Raw genomic sequence first — 21,106 nt, 5'->3', positions numbered from 1 at the left:
AAAATATTGTGCATTACTATTATATATATATATATATATATATATATATATATATATATATATATATATATATATATATATATATATATATATATATAAGATTATAGTGGATTATATATCAGATTATAGAGATTGAGAGATTGGTTACTTAAGTATATGATCAAAGAAAAATAATGACATAAAAAAAAAAAAATATATATATATATATATATATATATATATATATATATATATATATATATATATATATATATATTTATTTTTTTTTTTTTTTTTATGTCATTATTTTTCTTTGATTTATACTTAAGTAACCAATCTCTCAATGTGGTCTCATGTAAACAAAAGACTACATCTCCCGAGATCCACTGCCATCGTCGGCGTCCATGCATAGCCTGTTTGTTTGGGAAAGGGAGGCGTCTTCTCCCCTCAGTTTTCTCTCGCAAAGTTCTTGTGCAGCGCAGCTCCTCGCTCTGTGATGATGGTGATGAATAGTCACAGTGTGCTGTGATTCCTCACGCAGGCGGCCTGCTATGCGTGTGTCACAGAGCTAGAGAGCTGAGAGCGAGGGGAGGTGAAAGTTCGCCATGGCTTGGCCATATCAGGTGACAATGTGGAAAGTTTGGCTGCCGCCTCAGATTAAATTTCTCAAACTCGGAGAATGACAAGCGAACGGAAATACAATGAAGCGGACGGAGAAGACGAAGCGCTGTCGTTCGATTATTATGACGATGAGGATGATTTCGACACGTTCACGGACGGAGACGGAGACTGCGGCTGTGATGAAGGAGGTTAGGGGGTCGTTTTAATTAATCGACCATAAATAAGGGCTTGTGTGTATTTTACGTGTTTCCGAAACAGAGCGAATCCGTAAATTAATTGCAAAAACAATTACCACGGTAACATTAGTTTCCTCTAAAATACAAGTTCATTTGTTACTACAAAAAAAAAAAAAAAAAAAAAACTTATGGTAACTTGATAGCCAAAAATCTCATAAATAAATAAATGTTCGGTAACACTTCATTTTAAAGAGTCCTTGTTACACATATACTTACTATTATAATAACTGAGCTATGCATAATTACATTATAATGTCCCTGAGACAATTCCTAATCATAAGTACATTTAGTTATACAAAATATTCAGTTAAATTATACACTGTTTGAGATATACATTTGTTTATGGTTTTGAAAGTAACCCCAATATTTTAACTTTTCGGGTGGTAACTCTAGCTGGTAAATATTTATGAGGGATTTATTAATAAACGGTTGTAACTACATACCCGCAGGTGTCATTAATAAGTAAATAAAAGTAAATCTTCAAAGCAATATTCTGAGAACCCATAAAACGTTTTGTAAGTAAGGCTGATAAATTTGGTAACTAAGGTGTTGTGGTGGAAACTGTGGTAAGTATTCATTTATTGATAGTGTTAGCGTAAAACTTTGCTACTTTAGCATTAGCCACCAATAGCATAAACATACAGCTAACTGAAAACAATTATGTTTTTTAAAGTGCCAAAGGAAAAAAAAAAGTGAGGTTTTTTTGGGGGGTAATACTGTAAATAAATAATTGCAAATGATTTATTAATAAGGGTTTCTCACTTTAACAATTATTATTTAAAAATGGCTAAAATAAATATTATGTAAGGATGTATGGATTTGTGGCTTTTACAGTGGATTGTAGTTTGGGTATTTTGACTTTCATAGCACCTTAAAGTAGATTTCTTAGAAAGCAGGTAGTCTTCACACCTTTAGATGCAATCTATGCTTGTCAACTCAGTCCAGTGAAGTTGTCCTTGACTCGTTTTTTTCTATTGTTTACCATTTCAACAAAAACACTAGTATCCCTTCACTCTTTGGTGCCGCGGCTGGACACTTCGATAAACACCGCAGGACTCGTAAGGCTGTATTTTGAGACTGGAAGTGTCCCTCGGTCTCACCAAATGCAGCTGACATTCCTCAGTTGAGAGCTAGCAAGGTCACAGTCATCAAATCAGCTGCAGCATGTGATACGAAGGAGTGGAATGCCAGTGTAGGCTTTGCCCACAACTTCACACTCACGCTCTCCAGCAGTCATTCTGGTAATATGATTCAAACTGATGAGATTAGTGTGCCATTTCTCTTTTCACTTAGCTATGCGTCTAATTGGAATTATATGAACTTGTCACATGGAAGTTTGTGGCCATGTTCTTACCTCCTTTTAGATGTTAAATGATGCAGAATACCACTGCTTTGGAATGAAATAAAAATGATTTATTCTAAAGCCTTCCTCGTGACGTTTCACGCCAAAATGTTCCGTCTCATATAAAAGAAGAAAGTTGTTTTTTTATTAAAATACGTTTTCAGGTTTGTGTAAACATTAGAGCCGGCTGCAATTATTTTCAGTAAACATTAGAGCTGTTCTCTTTAGAAGAGCCCTCATGCGTCTCATATTAAAAATGACGTGGACTAGTTATTATTCAGTTGAATACATGATTTTTCTTTTCAGTTTCGCATCTTACTGTTTTGTTCAGATTTGCAGCGCACTGACTAAAGTGGTTAACAGTTTTAGTTGGCTGATGACGGCATGTTAATCAGGTGTTATTGTGTACTTCTGTAGTCAGTACCTACAGGACATGCCGCTCTCAAGGACGTAATGTGTTGGTTACCAGTGGTTACTAACCACTTGACAAATATGACGTTCAAGATAACCAGAGAGACTGAAATGAAAGTCAAACAGCATAAATATAGGGGCCTAATCAAAATGTGAATTTTAGAAGAACATTTCAGAAGGCATATTTATTTATTTATTTATTTATATTAGTAAAGAAGTTTCTGTCTATAGTATATTACAGTAAACCTAAGTCATTCATTCAGAATGGCTACGTTCACAATAAGTAGCATATTTACTAACCAGTGTGAGTTTCTCATCATCCTATATATAGCAGACGGACGCAAATATTGTCTGTATGCACAAATGACCAAACTAATTTTTGGTAATTCAGCTGCTCTAGTATTTGTCATATTTGTGTCTGGTTCTGTAAGCACAAATTGTTCTTATATTAGTGATTGACGGCACAATCTAATGCTGCAGGTTACTTCAGCGATGTGACTAGACAATTAGTTGAGTGAGTCGGGTTATACCATAAACATAAACTCTCACGTTTCGTTTCTGACTTTTGTAAACGTAAGATTGTCATTCGGTCACTTTATTTTACAGGTCGATGCTTGCCTTTGCCTCAATAAACTGCTTATTACTAATCAGTGAGATGTTTGTTAAAATTTTAGGTATTGGGGAGAATTAGGGATGTAGAATACGGTCATGCGGAATATGTGATTTATAACTAACTAATAAACAAGCCAATATGTTAATAATGGGCATGCTCATAAATGACTACTTATTAGTCCCTATACTAAAATGTCACTTTTATTCATAACTGAAATGTGTATAAAAAGAAACTTTTATTTGGTAATAATAAATCGTCTTTACCGTTACTTTTCCTCAATTTACAGTATTTTTTTTTCTTATAAATAATAAATCGTATCGTCGCTCAACTTTTGAACAATGGCGTAAGTTCTTATTATAGCTGTCAATAGCAGTTTGTTTGAAAGCTCAGGTTGGTTTACCATTAACCAGAAATGGCTAATGCACTGTGATTTATGTTGCTCAAGCAGTGTCCTGTGTTTCTCTGTTGTACAGTGCTGGGCTTCAGTGATCCGTTCAGCGGTGAGGTGAAACCTCGGATCCTGCTCATGGGCCTGAGGCGAAGCGGAAAGTCTTCCATTCAGAAAGTTGTATTCCACAAGATGTCACCCAACGAGACACTCTTTCTGGAGAGCACTAATAAGATTTGTCGAGAGGACGTTTCAAACAGTTCCTTCGTCAGCTTCCAAATCTGGGACTTTCCTGGTCAGATTGATTTCTTCGACCCCACATTCGACTACGAGATGATATTTCGCGGCACAGGGGCTCTCATCTTCGTCATAGACTCTCAGGTGAAATATCGATCTTATCTGTCTGTCTATTTGTTTTCTAAAAACACACTGTAAATATGTTACTGTGTAGGATGATTATGTGGAAGCCTTGAGTAGACTTCACCTGACCGTGACGAGAGCCTACAAGGTCAATCCAGACATCAACTTCGAAGTGTTCATCCACAAGGTCGATGGGCTTTCAGATGACCACAAAATAGAGAAACAGAGGGACATACATAAACGCGCCAACGATGATCTAGCCGATGCTGGTTTAGAACGAATACACTTAAGGTAGGTGTCAAAGCAGATGTTGTGCGGTATTTTTGTAAACATCGGACGTTGGATTTGTTGTGAAATGTTTTATTTCTTTCAGCTTCTACTTGACAAGCATCTATGATCATTCAATATTTGAGGCCTTCAGTAAAGTTGTGCAGAAACTCATCCCTCAACTTCCCACCCTTGAGAATCTGCTCAACATTTTCATATCTGTGAGTAAATGTAATAGTAATAGTTCACTGAGGTACCTCTTTATATCTCAGTTTATCTTATTTTAAGTACGGATAAGCAAAGTAAATCTCTAATCGGTATTGTTGAATTAGTTATGTTCTTGCACAATGACTGGTCATTTAGAAAGTAGCAATTTCTTGCAATTTCTGAGACTATGATTAATTACGATGTCATGGGTCGCAGTCAATAGGTACCTTTAAAATTAAAGGCAGTTTAATAATGAATAACTTGTAAAGAGTTTTCGCTATCACGCAGAAACATGTTAAAAGAATGTTATATTTGATGTGTCATGTAAACGTTCAAAACCAGAAAACATAATTTTCAGCCCGCTAAGATTCATATCTGGTCACATTTAGCCATTAGCATGGGTACATTAGCACCGGCCTGTGGTTTGTGCTCGCAGTGTAATGGAAATAATATTCTTACAAAACATGATGATCGCAAAAATAGCCATTATTTATTATGATCTCTCTCAGACGTCATGCGCTTGTGTTTTATGTTGATCAAGGAAGTAATTACATTTAGCAAAACCATAAATACTTTAGAATGTTTTAACTGTAGCCAGCGGGTGGCAGCAGAGGGTAAATTGACATGGTAAAAAAAGATTGCTACAGACTACAATAACTGAGCAATTTATAGATTTGATATTATGAAGATTGAAATCTCTTAACCATCTGCCATTCGATGCATTGTGATTTTAATCAGTTTTTATGCATGTTGTGATTTCATAGATTGATTCAGATTTACTCTTGAAATGTGTCCTATAATTATATTCTCCTGTTAATGTATTTGCGTTAAACACAAGTAATTTCAATCTGTAATAATATATCACAATATCATTGTATTTTTCATCAAATGAAAGCAGCCTTGGTGAGCGTAAGAGAATTGTTTTCTACAACCATTAAAAACATTGGAACAGTACAGTAGTGTATAGTATAAATTCACAAATATTGTATTTTTTTATCGTTTAGCTTTTGCTAAATGAATAAATTTAATTGTAAAATAGTTTTTATGTAGTAAAAATATGATATAATATAAATGCAATTTAAGGTTTTAAAAATAGCAGTTAAAAATCCACATGGGAAGAGTCACATAACTTGGGAAGAGGCTTTCTAGTCTTTCAACAGCTTTTATAGAATTAGATGTATTTTCTAACAACAGTACTTGCAATGCAGTTGATTACTTGGTTGCGCAATTCATTTCCACTTCAAAGTGTTCTTAGATATGATGTCCCGTTCTGCTGCATTTCTTCTTAAGAATAACAGCTGACCCCTAACCCCGTCCTGTGCTCTCATTGCAGAATTCAGGGATTGAAAAGGCTTTTCTCTTTGATGTGGTCAGTAAGATTTACATAGCAACCGACAGCAGCCCAGTGGATATGCAGACCTATGAATTGTGTTGTGACATGATAGATGTGGTTATCGACATCTCGTGTATCTATGGGTGAGTGATACCGGGTATCCATCCATCCATCCATCCATCCATCCAGTCACATTACGCTACAGAACATGTTCTTATCCCGTAAACAAGAAGCAGCATGGCAAGTCTTGCATCTTATCCCAATAAAAATTCTTTTGTGCCATACATCCAAAAAAAATGTAACACTCCTCATTCAATCAACTTGTTTCCCTATAGCCGTTGTTGGCTGGGATTTAATCTTTTGTGGATTAGTAGCATATAACTTGGGGATATGTAAACTCTGGCTGTAAACATTGGAAGGGCAGAGAGTGGCACCTCCAGCGCCATTGACCCAGATTGTCCTGTAATTTGACGGGACACAGCAGTCTGGGTAAGGTACAGGAACACAGGCCTGACCTGGGGCCCTACATATGTCGGTTCGCGGTGGGCTGCAAGAGCAGATGTCTTTCTGATGAATAGGAGAGCAGGCAGGACAGTTAACCCTGCGAAAATGTAGCCTTAGTCTATAAGTGAATGGACTGTAATAGTTCACCCATAAATGAATATTTCCTGATTATTTACTCCCCTCCCAATCCATCCAAAATTCAAATTTTCTGCCAAAGAGAAGTGAAGGTTTTTGAGAGAAGCATCTTTCTACATCTAATACAAGTGAACGGGCTCAAAGGAGACCATTTTTGATGGTTAAAAATCCATATTTAGGCAGCTTCAAAGTTATCCACAAGACACACAAGGCTCTTCTGTAGTGAAGCGATCAGTCATTTTCAGATAAAATAAAAATGACATACTTTTTAACTATAAATGCTCGCCTTTGTCCAGCTCGGTTTAAGAGAAATGTGCAAAGACTACATGTCGATCGCCCTCCACACTGTAAAAAATAGGCCAAAACAACTATTTCAAATGATTTTGAAGCTCAGCCCTACCTCTTTGATCCTGAGCACATGGATGATGGAGGAGGATGACATAGCAGCACAAGCCTCATAAGCTAGAATACGCACATGCATGGATAATTTTGAACAACAGACTGACTCCATTATCCAGCGGCGACCATTCAACTTTTGAGAAGGCCATTATTTGTCAGCTGGGGTTGTGTGGATTACTTTAGCTGCCTGAATAGGGATTTTGGACCATCAAAATGGTCTGCAACTCCATCTCTACTTCTCCAACTTCAAAATTGTCCAACATAGTTGTTTTTTGACTGCTTTAGAGTGTGAAGGGTGCTTGACATGTAGCCTTTGCGTATTGCTCTTAAAGGATTACCCCACACCAAAATAAACATTTTGTCATTAATGACTTACCCCCATGTTATTCCAAACCTGTAAAAGCTTTGTTCGTTTTCCGAACACAATTTGAGATATTTTGGATGAAAACCAGTCGGTTTGTGACTGTCCCATTGACTGCCAAGTAATGAACACTGACAAGGCCCAGAAAATGATGAAAGACCTCAGAATAGTCCATCTGCCATATTCTCATTGCTTCACAAGATTCTGATTGAACCGTTGATGGCAGAGCATTCCGATGTTGTCTTTCATATTTTTCTGGACCTTGTCTGTGTTCATTACTTGACAGTGGGACAGTTCAGAAGACGAACAGAACTTTTACAGGTGTCGTATCACATAGGGGTAAGTGATTAAAGACAAAATGTTCATTTTTGAGTGGTGTATCCCTTTAAACAGAACAATTATAGCTATAAAGTATATCTTTCTTTCATTCATTTGCTCGTTCATTCATTTTATGGAAACAACTGAATGTTTTGCTAAAGAAGACCCTTATTTTTCTTGTAGATTACTTTCTGTCTAAATTTTGGACCGTTCAAAAATGGTCTACAATGAGTCATATTCACTAGCATTAGATGGAGCAAAATCCTAGAACGTTTTCCTCCAAAACTTTAATTCCTATTTAATTGAAGAAAGAGAGTCCTACACATCTTGAATGGACCCGATGTGAACTATGTATTCCTGTAAGCCACAAGATGGTCATGTCAGTTCAGCCCGTATCTGCTTGACAGCTTGTGCATTAATTTGTAGTATATGGCTTTTATTTAGATTTGGCGAGCTGCTGTGGAATAAATTTCCGCAATCCTTGTATGTAACTCATTGAAATTAATAAGTCTCTTATTTGTTCCCTATTCATCATATTGACATTGATTCGTGTTCTCCGTTTCAGGAAGCTCCAAATTACATGCTTTATTATGTCGCCTCAATTTGTTCATCATCTTTTCCGTACTTTCTTTTTTGTGTGAAAATATTTATATATTTGTAACATCCATGCATAATAGCATAAATTTGTTTGGTTATAAAAGCGGAGGATTATGACAGGGCATCTGTTCATTTTGATAATTATGATATGAATCAACATCTGTTCCATGCTGCACAATTTTTCAGCTGTATGCAGTCTGTTCTTAAGCTGAATTGGAAAGTGTCTTCCTGATGGAGCAGTACTTAACACCGCCCGTGCCCCTCAGAAGAAGCCGCCCGTCAGGGACATGTTCATTATGTGCATTCATCACACAAATTGAAGGACAAGTGCAAAATAAAAAAAATAAAAAAATTGCATGAGATGTCTCTGGAACTGCAGAGACCTGGGAAGGCACGATGAGAGATGGTTGTGCTTTGTTTTTATTGTTGTCATTTTTCATGCAGGTTGACTGGAGATGAGGCAGGAACTCCGTATGATAAAGAATCCATGGCCATAATCCACTTGAACAACACTACGGTCATGTACCTAAAAGAGGTTACCAAATTTCTTGCCCTGGTGTGTTTCCTCAGGGAAGAGAGTTTTGAGAGGAAAGGTGAGCTTTCTGCACATCATGCTACGTGTTTGGTGCGATGTTCGTTCTATCTGCCTTTTTCCATGGCTGGTTTTCACATGCAGAAGTAATCTCAAGAGCTATAGAGTCTTCATAACGCGAGTCAATTATTAAAGTCCAATTATAAAGTAGCTGTTTTCTCTAGCAGGGGTTTGTGTATGTTGGTTTCATCATCTAGTTTTAAAGGGAGTTTGTTTAATATTTCATATACCACTATTCAAAAGTTTGGGGTTGGAAAGTTTTTTTTTTATATTATTATTAATACCTTTACTCGGTAAGGATGCATTAAATTGTTTAAAACTGGCAGTTAAGACATTGTTAAAGAAAAAAAAAACTATTTCAAATAAATGCTGTTCTTTTGAACTTTGTATTCATCAAAGAATTCCAAAAAAAATCACTGTTGGTGTTTTCAACGCTAAATAATAAATAAGCAATATTTCTTCAGCAGCATATTGGTAGGATTTCTGAAGGTTAAGTGTGACATTGAAGACTGGAGTAATGATGCTTTTGTTACCAGAAATGAAACGCATTTTAAAAAAGTTTTCTGTATTTTTGATCAAATAAATTCAGTTTAGGTGAACCTAAGAGACTCGAAAAATCTGGAGAGGCATATCAACCCTAAAATTTTAAACAGTAGTGTAAAAGCACACACATGTAAGTTTTTTTGCGTTTAACACTTTAAGGTTTGTTCCGATACAGAAAACAAACTGAAAAAGGTAAAAACCTGTGACAGCTATAAGATTAATTATAATCTTTACAGCCAATATTCTGTGATAAATTGCACTGGTGACAGTTTCAAAAAAAAAAAAAAAAAAAGCTAAAAGAAAAACAGCGTGTCTCAAAATGTTTATTAACCATTAACATTTCCTTCTAGTAATCATCATGCAGCACATGTGGATTCTATAGGGATTGCAGTAAAGTCCTAAAGATCAGCTTTGGCCTACAGCTGTTTTAACAATTACTGCTACGCTGCATTTGTCTTAAATCAGTCAGAAAGAACCTGCTGATGTAAAGCGGCATTCGCATGAGAGAATGGGATAATTAGTGGAATCCTTGGGAGGCTAATGAAAATTGAAATATTCATGCTAGGAATTACTAAGGGAGTTAGAGAGAGTATCATGAGCTATCTTGTTAGTCAACGGGGAAAACAAGCCGTACTGTAGATTTGCACTGGCTTCTTGGATGACACAAATGTTCTGCTTTCTTAATATATAAAAAAAATTTTCACACTATATTTAACTGAAATGATCAATACTTTAACACAACTCTAAAAAAAAAAAGGTAAATCGATAGGAAAGCTGTTCAAACTGAATATTTAATCATTTGTGGTTTTATAAAGCCTCTCAGTTGGCACCTGTCGAGCGGTACTGTATGTTTTACGTCTAGCTTTCAAAGTATATCCGTATGTAGGTGTTAGTAAATGTTTTATGTCGATTTTTTTTCTTTCTCTGGATCAAAGCTAAATGACATATCTTGTTACGCGTGTCATAATCTTAACTCAAAGTGCATTTATGCAGTGATCCAATTTGGGGCACGGGTCGAACGACTTTCCTGCCGCAGGCTAATTACACTCATCTTTGCTCTCGCAGGACTTATCGACTACAATTTCCACTGTTTCAAGAAAGCCATAGAGGAGGTGTTTGACGTGCGCTTGAAAGTGCAGAGAAATCGGAAGCTTCTGAGCCAGAGGAGGTGGAGCAGGCAGACCGTGCCAAATGGGACTCAGGTGCATCCTCATTGAAGAGCATTGAAAGCTCTCTGGTCTGTTACAGTGACTCCAGAGAGAAGGCTTCACACAGACTTCGCTTGTGCTTTGAATCATCTTCAGGGCCACTTGCTGCTCTTCAGCAATCCAAAATACCTATATAGATCCTGTTGTGCTTTAAATATCTTGCACAGCTGACTTAGCTGTTCATGCTAAGTTTTTTTTGTTGTTTTCAGTAATATTTTTTACTCAAAATCAATCAACTGTGCTTGAGTTTCTCACAAAATACACGGTAAAAGCTTATTTCCAAAATCACGAGCGCAAGATCATACAGTACTTTTGCTGCAATTTTACAGTAAGGCATTAACATCAAACTTAATTTCAAACCTCATTTAACTTCAAACTTTAAATTCATTTTAATTGCTTAAAATGTCAAATAATGCCCCTCTTTAGTTCATAATTATTTGTTTTATTGCACCTGCTGATTTTTACTTTGTCATTTATGGTTAAATAGATATTCAAAATTCATATATTTGTCATTTAAGTTTGTCAGCTACATTTTCAGGGCTAATTACTGTTCTTCAGAAATCTAAATAGTGCATTAAATATATTGCACAACTAACGTAGCTGTCTGTATTTTAACCGCTTACAAAGAATGCAACTTTTTTATTTTCATTTATATTTTTTACTTAAGAAATATCAGTGCTAAAAAGTGTACTTTTTTGTTAAAATAAAAAAAGAAGGAAAAAAGTAACTCATTTAATTTTGTTAATTTTAATTCATAATTATTCACTCTTTTATTTCATTTGTGGTCTTATTTAACATGATTTTTTTGTCTGTTTATTTCCTTAAAATTGTGATTTATGTGTCAGCGACTTTTAACTTTTTGTCAGCGAAGTTAACAAGCAAGCATATGATTGGTTGTTTTGCATATACCAGTGGTTCTCAATCAAGAAGCAGTGACCCAGGCTTTCAGTAAACTTCTTAACAACTTGAAACAGTGATTTATTATATATATATATATATATATATATATATATATATATATATATATATATATATATATATATATATTATTAAATAATATTTAATGATTTCCTCTCTTGATAACTACTTTCCGCTTTGCAAAAATGCAAAAACAAAACTGCTTATAAAATAAAATGTTGGCCTCCAAAAGGTTGAGAACTACTTGCACATGCAGTTGCCATATTGTATACATTTTAGGCATACAAATATATGCTAATTTGCAGCATATTTATTTATTTATATTGTAAAAAAAAAAAATGAAAGTGCTTTTGTTTAAAAAAAAAAAGTCTCTTTCTTTATCTCACAACTGCAAAATATACTTTTTTTTTAAATTTCACAACAGCGTATCTTAATTAATCCAGAATTCAAAACGACCAAATTTAACCAATGCAAGAAGTGTTGATTGACTCACAGACACACTTCCTTTCCAGGCCATCTGCACTTAGCTTTTGCTCAGCAAGGAACAATTAACTTCTTTGGCGTCACAGGAGAGTACAAGGTCCCGCCCGCCTGGCTCTAATATCATGTAACTGATTTCATCGGTTGGTGTGTGTTGCCAGGATTTTAATGCGTGTGCAGTGGAAGCGCTCTCGCTGTGGGGTTAGAGCACCAGCGCTAATCCCAGGGGATACCTTTGCCCCTCGCAATGAAGGCTGATGGGTAAATCTCATGAGGTCAGAGCCGCTTTACGCAAGAGCTGCTCCTCTCTGGATGGACACTAAATCATCTGTAGTGAAACTACAATGTGTTATGTAAGACAATTTCATGTTTAGTATTATAATCTCTATCAGCTGGCCAAACGCTATTTACTCAGCGAGAGCAGGGACGCATCTGTGACTGGGAGGGCTTTTCCTTTGTGCTTGTGTGTTGTTCAGGCACATGGGCGAAGTGAAGAACTTGAAGCTCTCTCTCTCTTAGTGCAAATATTTTAAAATCTAAGAAGCATGCTTTACTTCTTAGGGAAGCATTTTAATAGCGCCCGCAAGCTGCCACGTCAAACCCAGTGTAATTTAAATCTATCAGCCGTAGTTCTCAGTCAGAACTAGTCAGCTGCTATAGTGAACGTACCAATCAGAGGCTGTCATACAGGATTAGATTGTTTCAAGACTTAAGCTGTCGCTCCACATCAAGAAAAGGCTTTAGGGGCTCTTCACAAGGCCTTCATTGATTGGGTGAAAGAGAGCAGTCTTCATGTAATTGTGCTGTCAGACATGAAGTACACATCAGACACATGTCAAGTTATCCAGATACTTCCGCTCTCACTTATCCTAGTACATACACAATTGACGGATTTTCAATGTATATTTAAGCTTCTTAGTTGTGTGTTGCTTGTTATCGTGCAACATGATTTAAACAAAAAAAAAAAAAATTGGTTTGTAGAAGTTTATAATAATGGTTCATTTGTTGGGAAATGTCGTCCCAAACTCCTTAAGACCTTTGTTCATCTTCGAACGCAGATTTTGGGAAGAAATCAGGAACTATCTGACCCTCCAGGCAGGTAGCAACACAACTGAAGTGATCCAGGTCCAGAAACGTAGCAAATACATCGAAACAGTCCATGTGACATCAGTGACTCACATCTAGTTTTTGCACAGTGCCTACGGGAAAGTGTGCGCATGCATTGTGATCCTGTCTAAAATGTCAGAATTAGAGTCTAAAACGAAAAATATATATATTACAGTAATCCACAAGCAAATCCACACAACTCTAGTCTGTCAATTGATTTCTTGTGAAGTGAAAAGTTGTAATGTTTAAGACATTTTCAACTTCAAACTTCTGCTTTCGGATAAAATGTAAGTCCTTGTTTTCTCCAGTGGGGAAAAAAGTATTGTTGTTCTGATCGGGAATAAAATACGTACAGATCAAACACTGTTTATTAGTCAAAACAATTCTAAACAAATTGGGAGAGGACAATTGGGAATGGACTTTTTAGAGTAAGCGGTATTATGAATTATAAACTGAATCATTTTAACCAGCTGTGACGGGTTAAAAATAATAATGGATTATTGTATACGGCACCCATTCAATGGACGTAATGCTAAATGTGTCAATTTTTGAAAAAGGGACTCATAAGGCTTTATTGTAATGAATAATGCTATGTCATTAAAATATAAATAAAAGTTTACTGACATTCCTAACACTTTGAATGTCACCTACTATATCTAGAAACATCTTTTCTTTTTGTAAAAACACTTGTGCATTTTTAACTAACTAGCTCTTTTCGCTCATTTGAGTTTCACATTTCCAGATGAAAGTCTGAGAGAGCGGATGATCTGAAGTCCAGAAGAAGTCTCTTCAGTTTCAACCTCTCTTAAAAAGTAATCTTTGTTGTTGCATAACTATTGGCCCTGATCAACAGCCCCAGATTCAGTGACGAGTGAGGACAGCCCAGCATCCAGCCTGCGTGATTATTGACCTCGCTATTTCCCCAACGGAATGGAAAAGTTGAAGGAAAAACAGCAGATCTGACTTGTGGATTTACTCCCGCTGACACATGAATATGCAGCCTGAATATTATTATTAATAATTCAGAAGTGCCTCATTAAAGATAACTGGTAATTTAGGCTCACAGCATCCAGCAAATCTAAGAACCATTTAAATTTTTCAGGAACCGAGGCAAACATTCAATTTAATGATAAATTAACAATTTAACAATTGAATCTTATTTTTTTGTGACCTATTTTCAAATTTCCACGATGCCACGATTTGTTTGCAACCCCACCCACTCCCATGAAGGAAAATGAAGGTCGCACTAAAAAGCATTTCAATATGCTTAAATAAATGAACAAAGAACTTTAAATGTGATGAAAACATGAAAAGAAATTATGGACGTTTAAATCACTTTTTTTATATTCCCTTGTATTGTAATGGTAACAATATGCAGGCATCGGTTTCACTTCAAATCTCATACGTCTGTGCCGGAAGGTTATAGGTTGATGGTTGATTTTTTTTTTTTTTTTTTCACCTAGGCTGCATGTCATATGTTTCTGGAGTGCAGAATAAATTTGAGATCAGTAATCGCTCATGGCACAAAACGCCATGGCTCAGGTATGTCACGGGCTTTTCTTCAGTGACTCGCTACAAACCGCATTATCCTTTCAAAGATTGCTTATCTATATTTAACCTTCAGTACTGAACAATGTTTTGATGTTTATCACCTTGAAACAGTTTTTTTTTTTTAAAATAAAGTCCTCTGCAAAATTGCATGTTTTTCTTTCATTTCGTAGTGTACACAGCGATTCAAGAGGAACGTCACGTTGAGGTAATTTATACTGCGTGTCACATTTCTTCACCAAAAAAAAAACATTTGTTTATATTTTACAAACCATTAGCGTGTTAAAGGCTCATAAAAACTTCTGGCCAGCTTTCTGCACATAAAGGTTCTCTAAACCTCTAAGCCTGTGTCCTTGGCTATGAATTGTAGTGGTGGTTTCATCAAAACGAGTTTTGAACGAGAGTTTCATTTGTTTTTTCTTTTTGGGGATTTTTTATTAATACTGTGAATTTCAAACTTGAATTTGAGTACAAATTTGAATACACCCTGACTAAAAAAATATCTAAATTATGTTTATTCATGCAACTGAGCAGTAAGTCCAAAATGGCTTATAATTAATGGTTTGATTTGCTTGAGTAGGAAATAATCATAAAGCGATAATTAACCCCATAGTATTCACAAATAGTTTTATAACTGGTTTACCTTTCATCTTCGTTGAATTATGTTGAACTTGCAGTCATTTCCATATTTAATGCTGATTATCGCTCCAATGTCTGATTTATAATTAAAATATTCTTTGAGGTTACATGACCTTTTATGTTACGGTAGTCCCAGTTCATCGGTTTTCTACAGAGTTGGTTTCATATCTCTCTCACATCTTGTGTTTTCTCCCCACATAATACAATAATTTAAACTCAAATCAATATTTCACGTGGCTTATTTATTTACTGTGTTTCAAAAATGAGAAATGATAGCAAAATGAATATTACAATAATTTTTCACAGCGCTCTGCAATTGATTAGCCAAAGGGGCTAACATTTATTTTTACATAATTTACTGTTAACTGTGGCAGCTGTTTGTCTGTATAGCAGATTTCATTATCTCTCGTCACCCTATGGCCTTTTTTCTTACATAATAAAACAATTTCAGCTCAAAATCATTTTTTCCATGTAATTCATTTATATATATACTTTATTTCAAGTCTGTGAAAACAAAGCAAAATGTATATTATAACAACTTACATGGCTCTGGAATATAGTGCATTTAATTAATTTTGGAACCCCTTGGTAAATATGCGTCTGAAAATAAAACTGCACCGCTGATCTTTTTTGATCTTTCATTAAATACAAATCACAAAAATTCTAATCTTTCATTGAAGTAGAACAATTAAAAAGGGGGAGAAAATCTCATGATGAAATAAATGTTTTTCTCCAATGCATGTTGGTCTTAAATTATTGGCACCCCTAGAAATTCTAACTTGAGTAAAATATGTCTGAAGTATATTAAATATACATTGATATTTAAATTTTTAGCACACCATCGTGATTAAATTGTCCAGGTGGTATACTTCGTCTTTCACGCAATTATTAATATGAGACCAAATTCCTTAATCACCAATTACAAAGGACTAAAACTAAAGAATATAGTTCTGATGTGCAGAACAAGATTGTTGACTTTCACAAAGTACGCAGTGTAAGAAAAGAGCTAAAGTGCATTGAAAATCCTCATTTCCATCATCAGGCAAGTAATTAAGAGGTTGCAATCAACTCCAAGATGCTGCAAATCTGTCTGGAAGGAGACTTGTGTCTATATCATTCTAATATCACCGTGAGGAGGAGAGTTTGAGTGGCTAAAAGATCACAGCTGGAGATCTGCAGAGATTAGTTGAGTCTAGGGGCTGAAAGCCTAAAAAAAAAAATATCACACAGCTCCAATCATCACATGTTGTTCTGAGAAAACTTCTCCTCGCTCAACTGAAAAACAAACTCCAGCATTCAGACAACACTGACTGGAACTTCAAATGACACTGTCTTCTATGGTCAGGAAGAAGCTAAAAAGAGCTTTTTTTTCTCCCAGCAAACCCACTCAGATGGGTTTGGTACAAACAGGAATAAAATGCACCCCCATGCCCAGGTTAAATATACTGCTGGATCTGTTGTTGGCCTGTTTTTCTGCCGGAGGTCTCGGGACATCTTTTCAGAAGCGTGGCATCATTGATCCATCAACTGATAAAAAAAAAAACCTGACTGCCTCCGATAGAGATTTTATAATGGGATGTGGTTGGATCTTCCCAGTCCTCTGACTTGAACCATGAAGAAAATAAGGTGAGGTGAACTAAAGAGAAGTTAAGAAGCACCAACACGTAGCTGTAAATCTGAAGGATCTGCAGAGATTTTGTGTAAAGGAATGGTCTCTGATCTCAGATTGTGTATTTTTCAAACTATTCAGAAGTTACAGGTGAAAAGTCAGAGCTGCAATAATTGGGTGCCAATAAATGTGGCCATCACGAGTCAGAGAAAGCATTTTCACAATGATTTCACAAATGATTTCACTTTCACCTCGTGTATTTTAATGATAGGTTAGAATTTTGTGAATTGTTTGAACGGAAAATTAAAAAGGAAAACAATGCGGATTGATTTTCACAGCCTTTGCCTTTGCTCATATTTCAATGCAATAGAGTTCCAATATTAGTGAAGCACTTTGCATAAAATCCGCTTGACCAATGCGTGACAGTTTTGCATAACTTGACAGTTGTCTAAAGCAACTGATTTCCTACACAGCAAATGTAAAAACTCTTGTCAGCTTGCAACTCAAATACATATTTAATTTCAATTATTTCTACGTACCCTATTTCAACTTTGAGAAATCCTAACAAAATTAATATTGTAGTAATTTACATGGCTCTCTGGAATGCTCTTGTCTGACGCTAAAGCGAAACAGTGCCATTCGAATGTTTTTTGCATAATTTATCGCTTTCCCATGCAGGCAACCGATTTTCGCGTAGCTCTTTTTATTATCATATGGCCGTTTTTCACATAATAAAATAATTGAAACTCAACTACTCATGTTCTTTTTTTAGATTTATATGCTAAGGTAGCCATTTAATATAAAATGGCATAACACCCGTACATCGATTTAAAGATTAATACTGTAATTTCATTATGCTGCACATGTGATTCTTCTTTAACAGATTCCTGGCTAAAACGTATATATCTCGTATGGTATTGTTTACATGAGTCTTGCAGTAGCAGTTGATCAGTGCTGAACAAAAATACGGTGAAAAGATACGACACGCTTGTCACTCTCCTTTATTATCTAAATCTGCAAGAGCCATGCATGCAACATTAGTCCGCAATTTGAGGTTTCCAGCAGTTTGAATGGCGAGAATGATTCCAGCACCTATCATCTAGGGAGGAGATGAGCAAATTTAACGCAAAAAGAGCCTACAGTGCTTTGTTCGCACTTCAAAAGATCTCGCCTGTCTGCGTGAGCGCTAACCTCCAATCAGAGTCACTCAGATTGCCAATCTTTTTGTCACTTGGCTGGCGCTAGCGCAGAACCAATGTGGCAGCGCTCATTTGGACACAGTTAGGGCTGGATATCATGAGGTTGACACGGCACATTTGGAAAGCCTCCTCCATGCCATCAGTCATTGTCTTTACAAAAAGTCTAAGGATAGCTTTGTTTATATTTCCAATTGAATTTCTCCATTTTGATTTGGTAAACATCTGTAACATATTAAAAGCCCTCGCTGCGCAGGGGACAGATTTATCCACTTTAATAAGGAGAGGCCTGACAAACTTTTACGAACGGATCCTTTAGTGACACACTGGCGATGCTCCAGCTCAGTGGCAGGCATCAAAGTGGATACGGAGCTGGGCGTGGCAGCACAGGAAAATGCTGCAAATCCCAGATAAGCTGAGTTTCAGTGGCAGTAGAGCCGAGGAGCTGAGTGAGTGGGAGGACAAATGCATGGAAAAAAAAGAGCCTCACTATCTGCTGCTGCGACAGTGGCACGAGAGGCAGACCTTCAAGGCAAGCCTCCCTGATGGATCACCACCACCCCCACCCTCCAAAAAAAAAAAAAAAAAAAAGCCAGGGGTTTGTGAAATCTGAAGATTGAGAAGATTTCCTGGTTATGTTAGATAACAAAATAGACTTTTTTTCTCCAGAAGCAAATCTCTAATTTTACGCGTCTCTTTGCTTGACCTTTGAGCAACTGGTGGCAAGTCATTTTTACAGGAAACGTGAACGATGTCGGTTTCCATCACAAGGACTTCTTTGAAATGTGCCATATATCAGTGCCATTTGTTTTGATATGTAGATTTAAAAAAAAAAGCATTTATTAAAGGAACTGTTCGCCCAAACAAAAAAAAAAATATATATGAAAATGTATTCACCTTCAGGCACATTCAAGATGTACAGTAGATGAGTTATTTAGCAGTACATCGCCTATAAGGAGACCAAAACAGCTGATAAACCCAACAATCAACAAATAATCTGTTCAGTGTGTCTTCCTTACAAAAAAGACGCATCTTTAGTAATGAAAGTACTTAATTTAGTAACGGAGTAAGCGTATGAACAAGACTTCTGGTTCATTAGCCGCTGCAATGGAATAGCGTTATACAACTAAAAACAGCTCGAACCAAAATGAGGCTGGAAGACCCATATGATTTATAAAGCCACGTCCATTTTTATGTGAGAATATGGTGATATAGCAGATGTAATGATCATTGCATCGATGATTTAATTACTTCATTAAGTAATAAGATCTCACTGGAAGTGGATATCTCTAATTGCACCAAATACTGACTGGATTGCACTGACATTATGTACGTTTCCCAGCATTATTTATATATCGTTGTACCAAATTTGATCATCCCTAAACAGCATCATTACCATTCAAAGAGAAACATTTGGAATTGCAGCCATTACTCAGAGGATGCAGTTTGTCTTGTTGTGTAGATGCAAAAGCATGCAAATTAACAAAAGAAAATCCAGCAGTATTACTGTAGGGTGCCAGTCATGGCAAACTGCCTTCTGTCTGATGTTTTTCTCAAGCAGGAAAAGAATTACAAATGGAAAGAAACAGTAGGAAAAGACGCTTTGACTACACATTGTTTGATTGCTTTTTCTTCTCTGGGTTGTTCTGTCAGAGCTTATTATATCATTAAATAAATAGTTCATTATGATGTGCTTGTAAGACTGGAAGAACAATTCATGAGAGGTTTATATAACAAGTGTTTGTGATATTCTACAGACATATTTAAGCAATCAAAACTAAGGGACTGAATATCATAGTGGATTTTGAGTTGTGCAGTCATTTTATGCGCTAGGTAAAAATCTATTCAACTTGGCACAACAATTTCTACCCAATAGAGCAGTTATGTTGCAGTCCTAAAATCCGGAACAGACTAAGCTTTTTGAGCCATGGGTTCCTTTGGGATTGTTTTAGGTGTATTTTTAGAATGGTGGTTTTGGATTTGTGACTAAAAAGGTCTGGGCGTTAACATTACTTGATAAAACTTTTTATGTAAGTTAGCTAACAAGTTGTTGAATAAGGACTAAAGCTACCAAAGGGAATTATAAATCCTTATCCACCTTATTTGTTACAAGTAGGTTAGAGGAGTGCAGCAAACCGTAAAAACTATTTGCGCCACAGACCTTGTGTTTAGAAATAATACATTTAAATAGGCTAATAACATAAAGTGGCTGTGGATGAGGCTTCCTGGTTCATTAAACGCTTATAGCTAAAGGAACGAGGAGAATAACAAAGTGCAGTTCAGGTAAAAATGCTCAGACTACAAAAACCAGCGTGTTCATACTTAAGATAACGTGATAAAAATAACACGAGCTAAGACACACCAGTTAAACACCAAGCAGTAAAAACGAACAGCTAGGGATAACAGGACCGGAAACTAGACTTAGAATTTAAAAATGGCTGCCGCGCGATTTTTACGCCAAGAAAACGATGCATAAATCTCCACGCCCATAGTTAAATAAACCGTGGTTTTAAAATTCACAGTTGAGGTAAACCTGTGTAATTTGTGAGTAACCATGTATTTTACTTTAATCGTACATAAAAGAAAGCTATCGTCTCACAGACGGCGTTATGCTCGTTCATGTACTTTGATGTCGTGATAACGCACCTTTTATCCAGTTATGCAGAAAGTTGCTTTACTGTATCGTGCAGATTACAACTTAACTTATTGGTTTCAGTTGGTTTTATTGTTTTACAGTGCAATAAAAAATAGGCTAGTAAATGCCCCGTTACGTAATGCATCGTGGAAGCTACTGTAAGCAAAACTATTAACCGCAAAATCGTAGGTGATTCAAACTGCAGCATTGATCCCTCGAGAATTACATGGAATTGCGTCGAGGATGTTTTGGCATTTAGCGGATACATTTCACTCGTGCATTAGATTTGAAAGCATGCATAGTTTCGGATGCGGAGCTTTTTCAGGTCATATGTGTCTTTCTAATCCGTCTTTTCCTCCAACCGTACAGACAGCTGTGGGAAGCGCGCGTATGCTCCACCGCTGATGCCATGTGGTCAAAGCAGCTGTGCGGCTGATAACCAATGAGCAGGCAGAAGACGCCGCGCGAGGTTGCAGCGCGCGTCACGCGTCGCGCCGCGCTGATATTTAAACCATCCATTGCATCGCGCATGCCAGAGATGCGAGCTGCAGCGATTTCTG

General features: G+C 36.4%; 1 protein-coding gene across 1 annotated transcript; it reads left to right on the top strand.

The window, feature by feature from the left end:
- Positions 1 to 614: 614 nt before the first annotated feature.
- LOC122358934 (ras-related GTP-binding protein D-like) lies at positions 615 to 10,681 on the top strand. Its single transcript, XM_043258920.1, has 7 exons — positions 615 to 788; positions 3,676 to 3,971; positions 4,042 to 4,241; positions 4,324 to 4,438; positions 5,758 to 5,900; positions 8,516 to 8,664; positions 10,272 to 10,681. The coding sequence occupies exons 1-7, from the start codon at positions 659 to 661 to the stop codon at positions 10,421 to 10,423; spliced, it is 1,185 nt and encodes a 394-aa protein (XP_043114855.1). The 5' UTR covers positions 615 to 658; the 3' UTR covers positions 10,424 to 10,681.
- The last annotated feature ends 10,425 nt before the right edge of the window (positions 10,682 to 21,106 follow it).

Source organism: Puntigrus tetrazona, chromosome 15 (assembly GCF_018831695.1).
Source record: "Puntigrus tetrazona isolate hp1 chromosome 15, ASM1883169v1, whole genome shotgun sequence".
Taxonomy (NCBI): Eukaryota; Metazoa; Chordata; class Actinopteri; order Cypriniformes; family Cyprinidae; genus Puntigrus; species Puntigrus tetrazona.
This window is presented reverse-complemented; position numbering and strand designations above follow the sequence as displayed.

What these genes read in the sequence shown, in the direction of transcription:
- LOC122358934 (XM_043258920.1), top strand. Translation starts at nt 659, where the DNA reads ATGACAAGCGAACGGAAATACAATGAAGCGGACGGAGAAGACGAAGCG. An exon ending in CTGCGGCTGTGATGAAGGAG is followed by an intron (nt 789 to 3,675) that starts GTTAGGGGGTCG and finishes TCTGTTGTACAG; the next exon opens with TGCTGGGCTTCAGTGATCCG. An exon ending in AGAGAGTTTTGAGAGGAAAG is followed by an intron (nt 8,665 to 10,271) that starts GTGAGCTTTCTG and finishes TTGCTCTCGCAG; the next exon opens with GACTTATCGACTACAATTTC.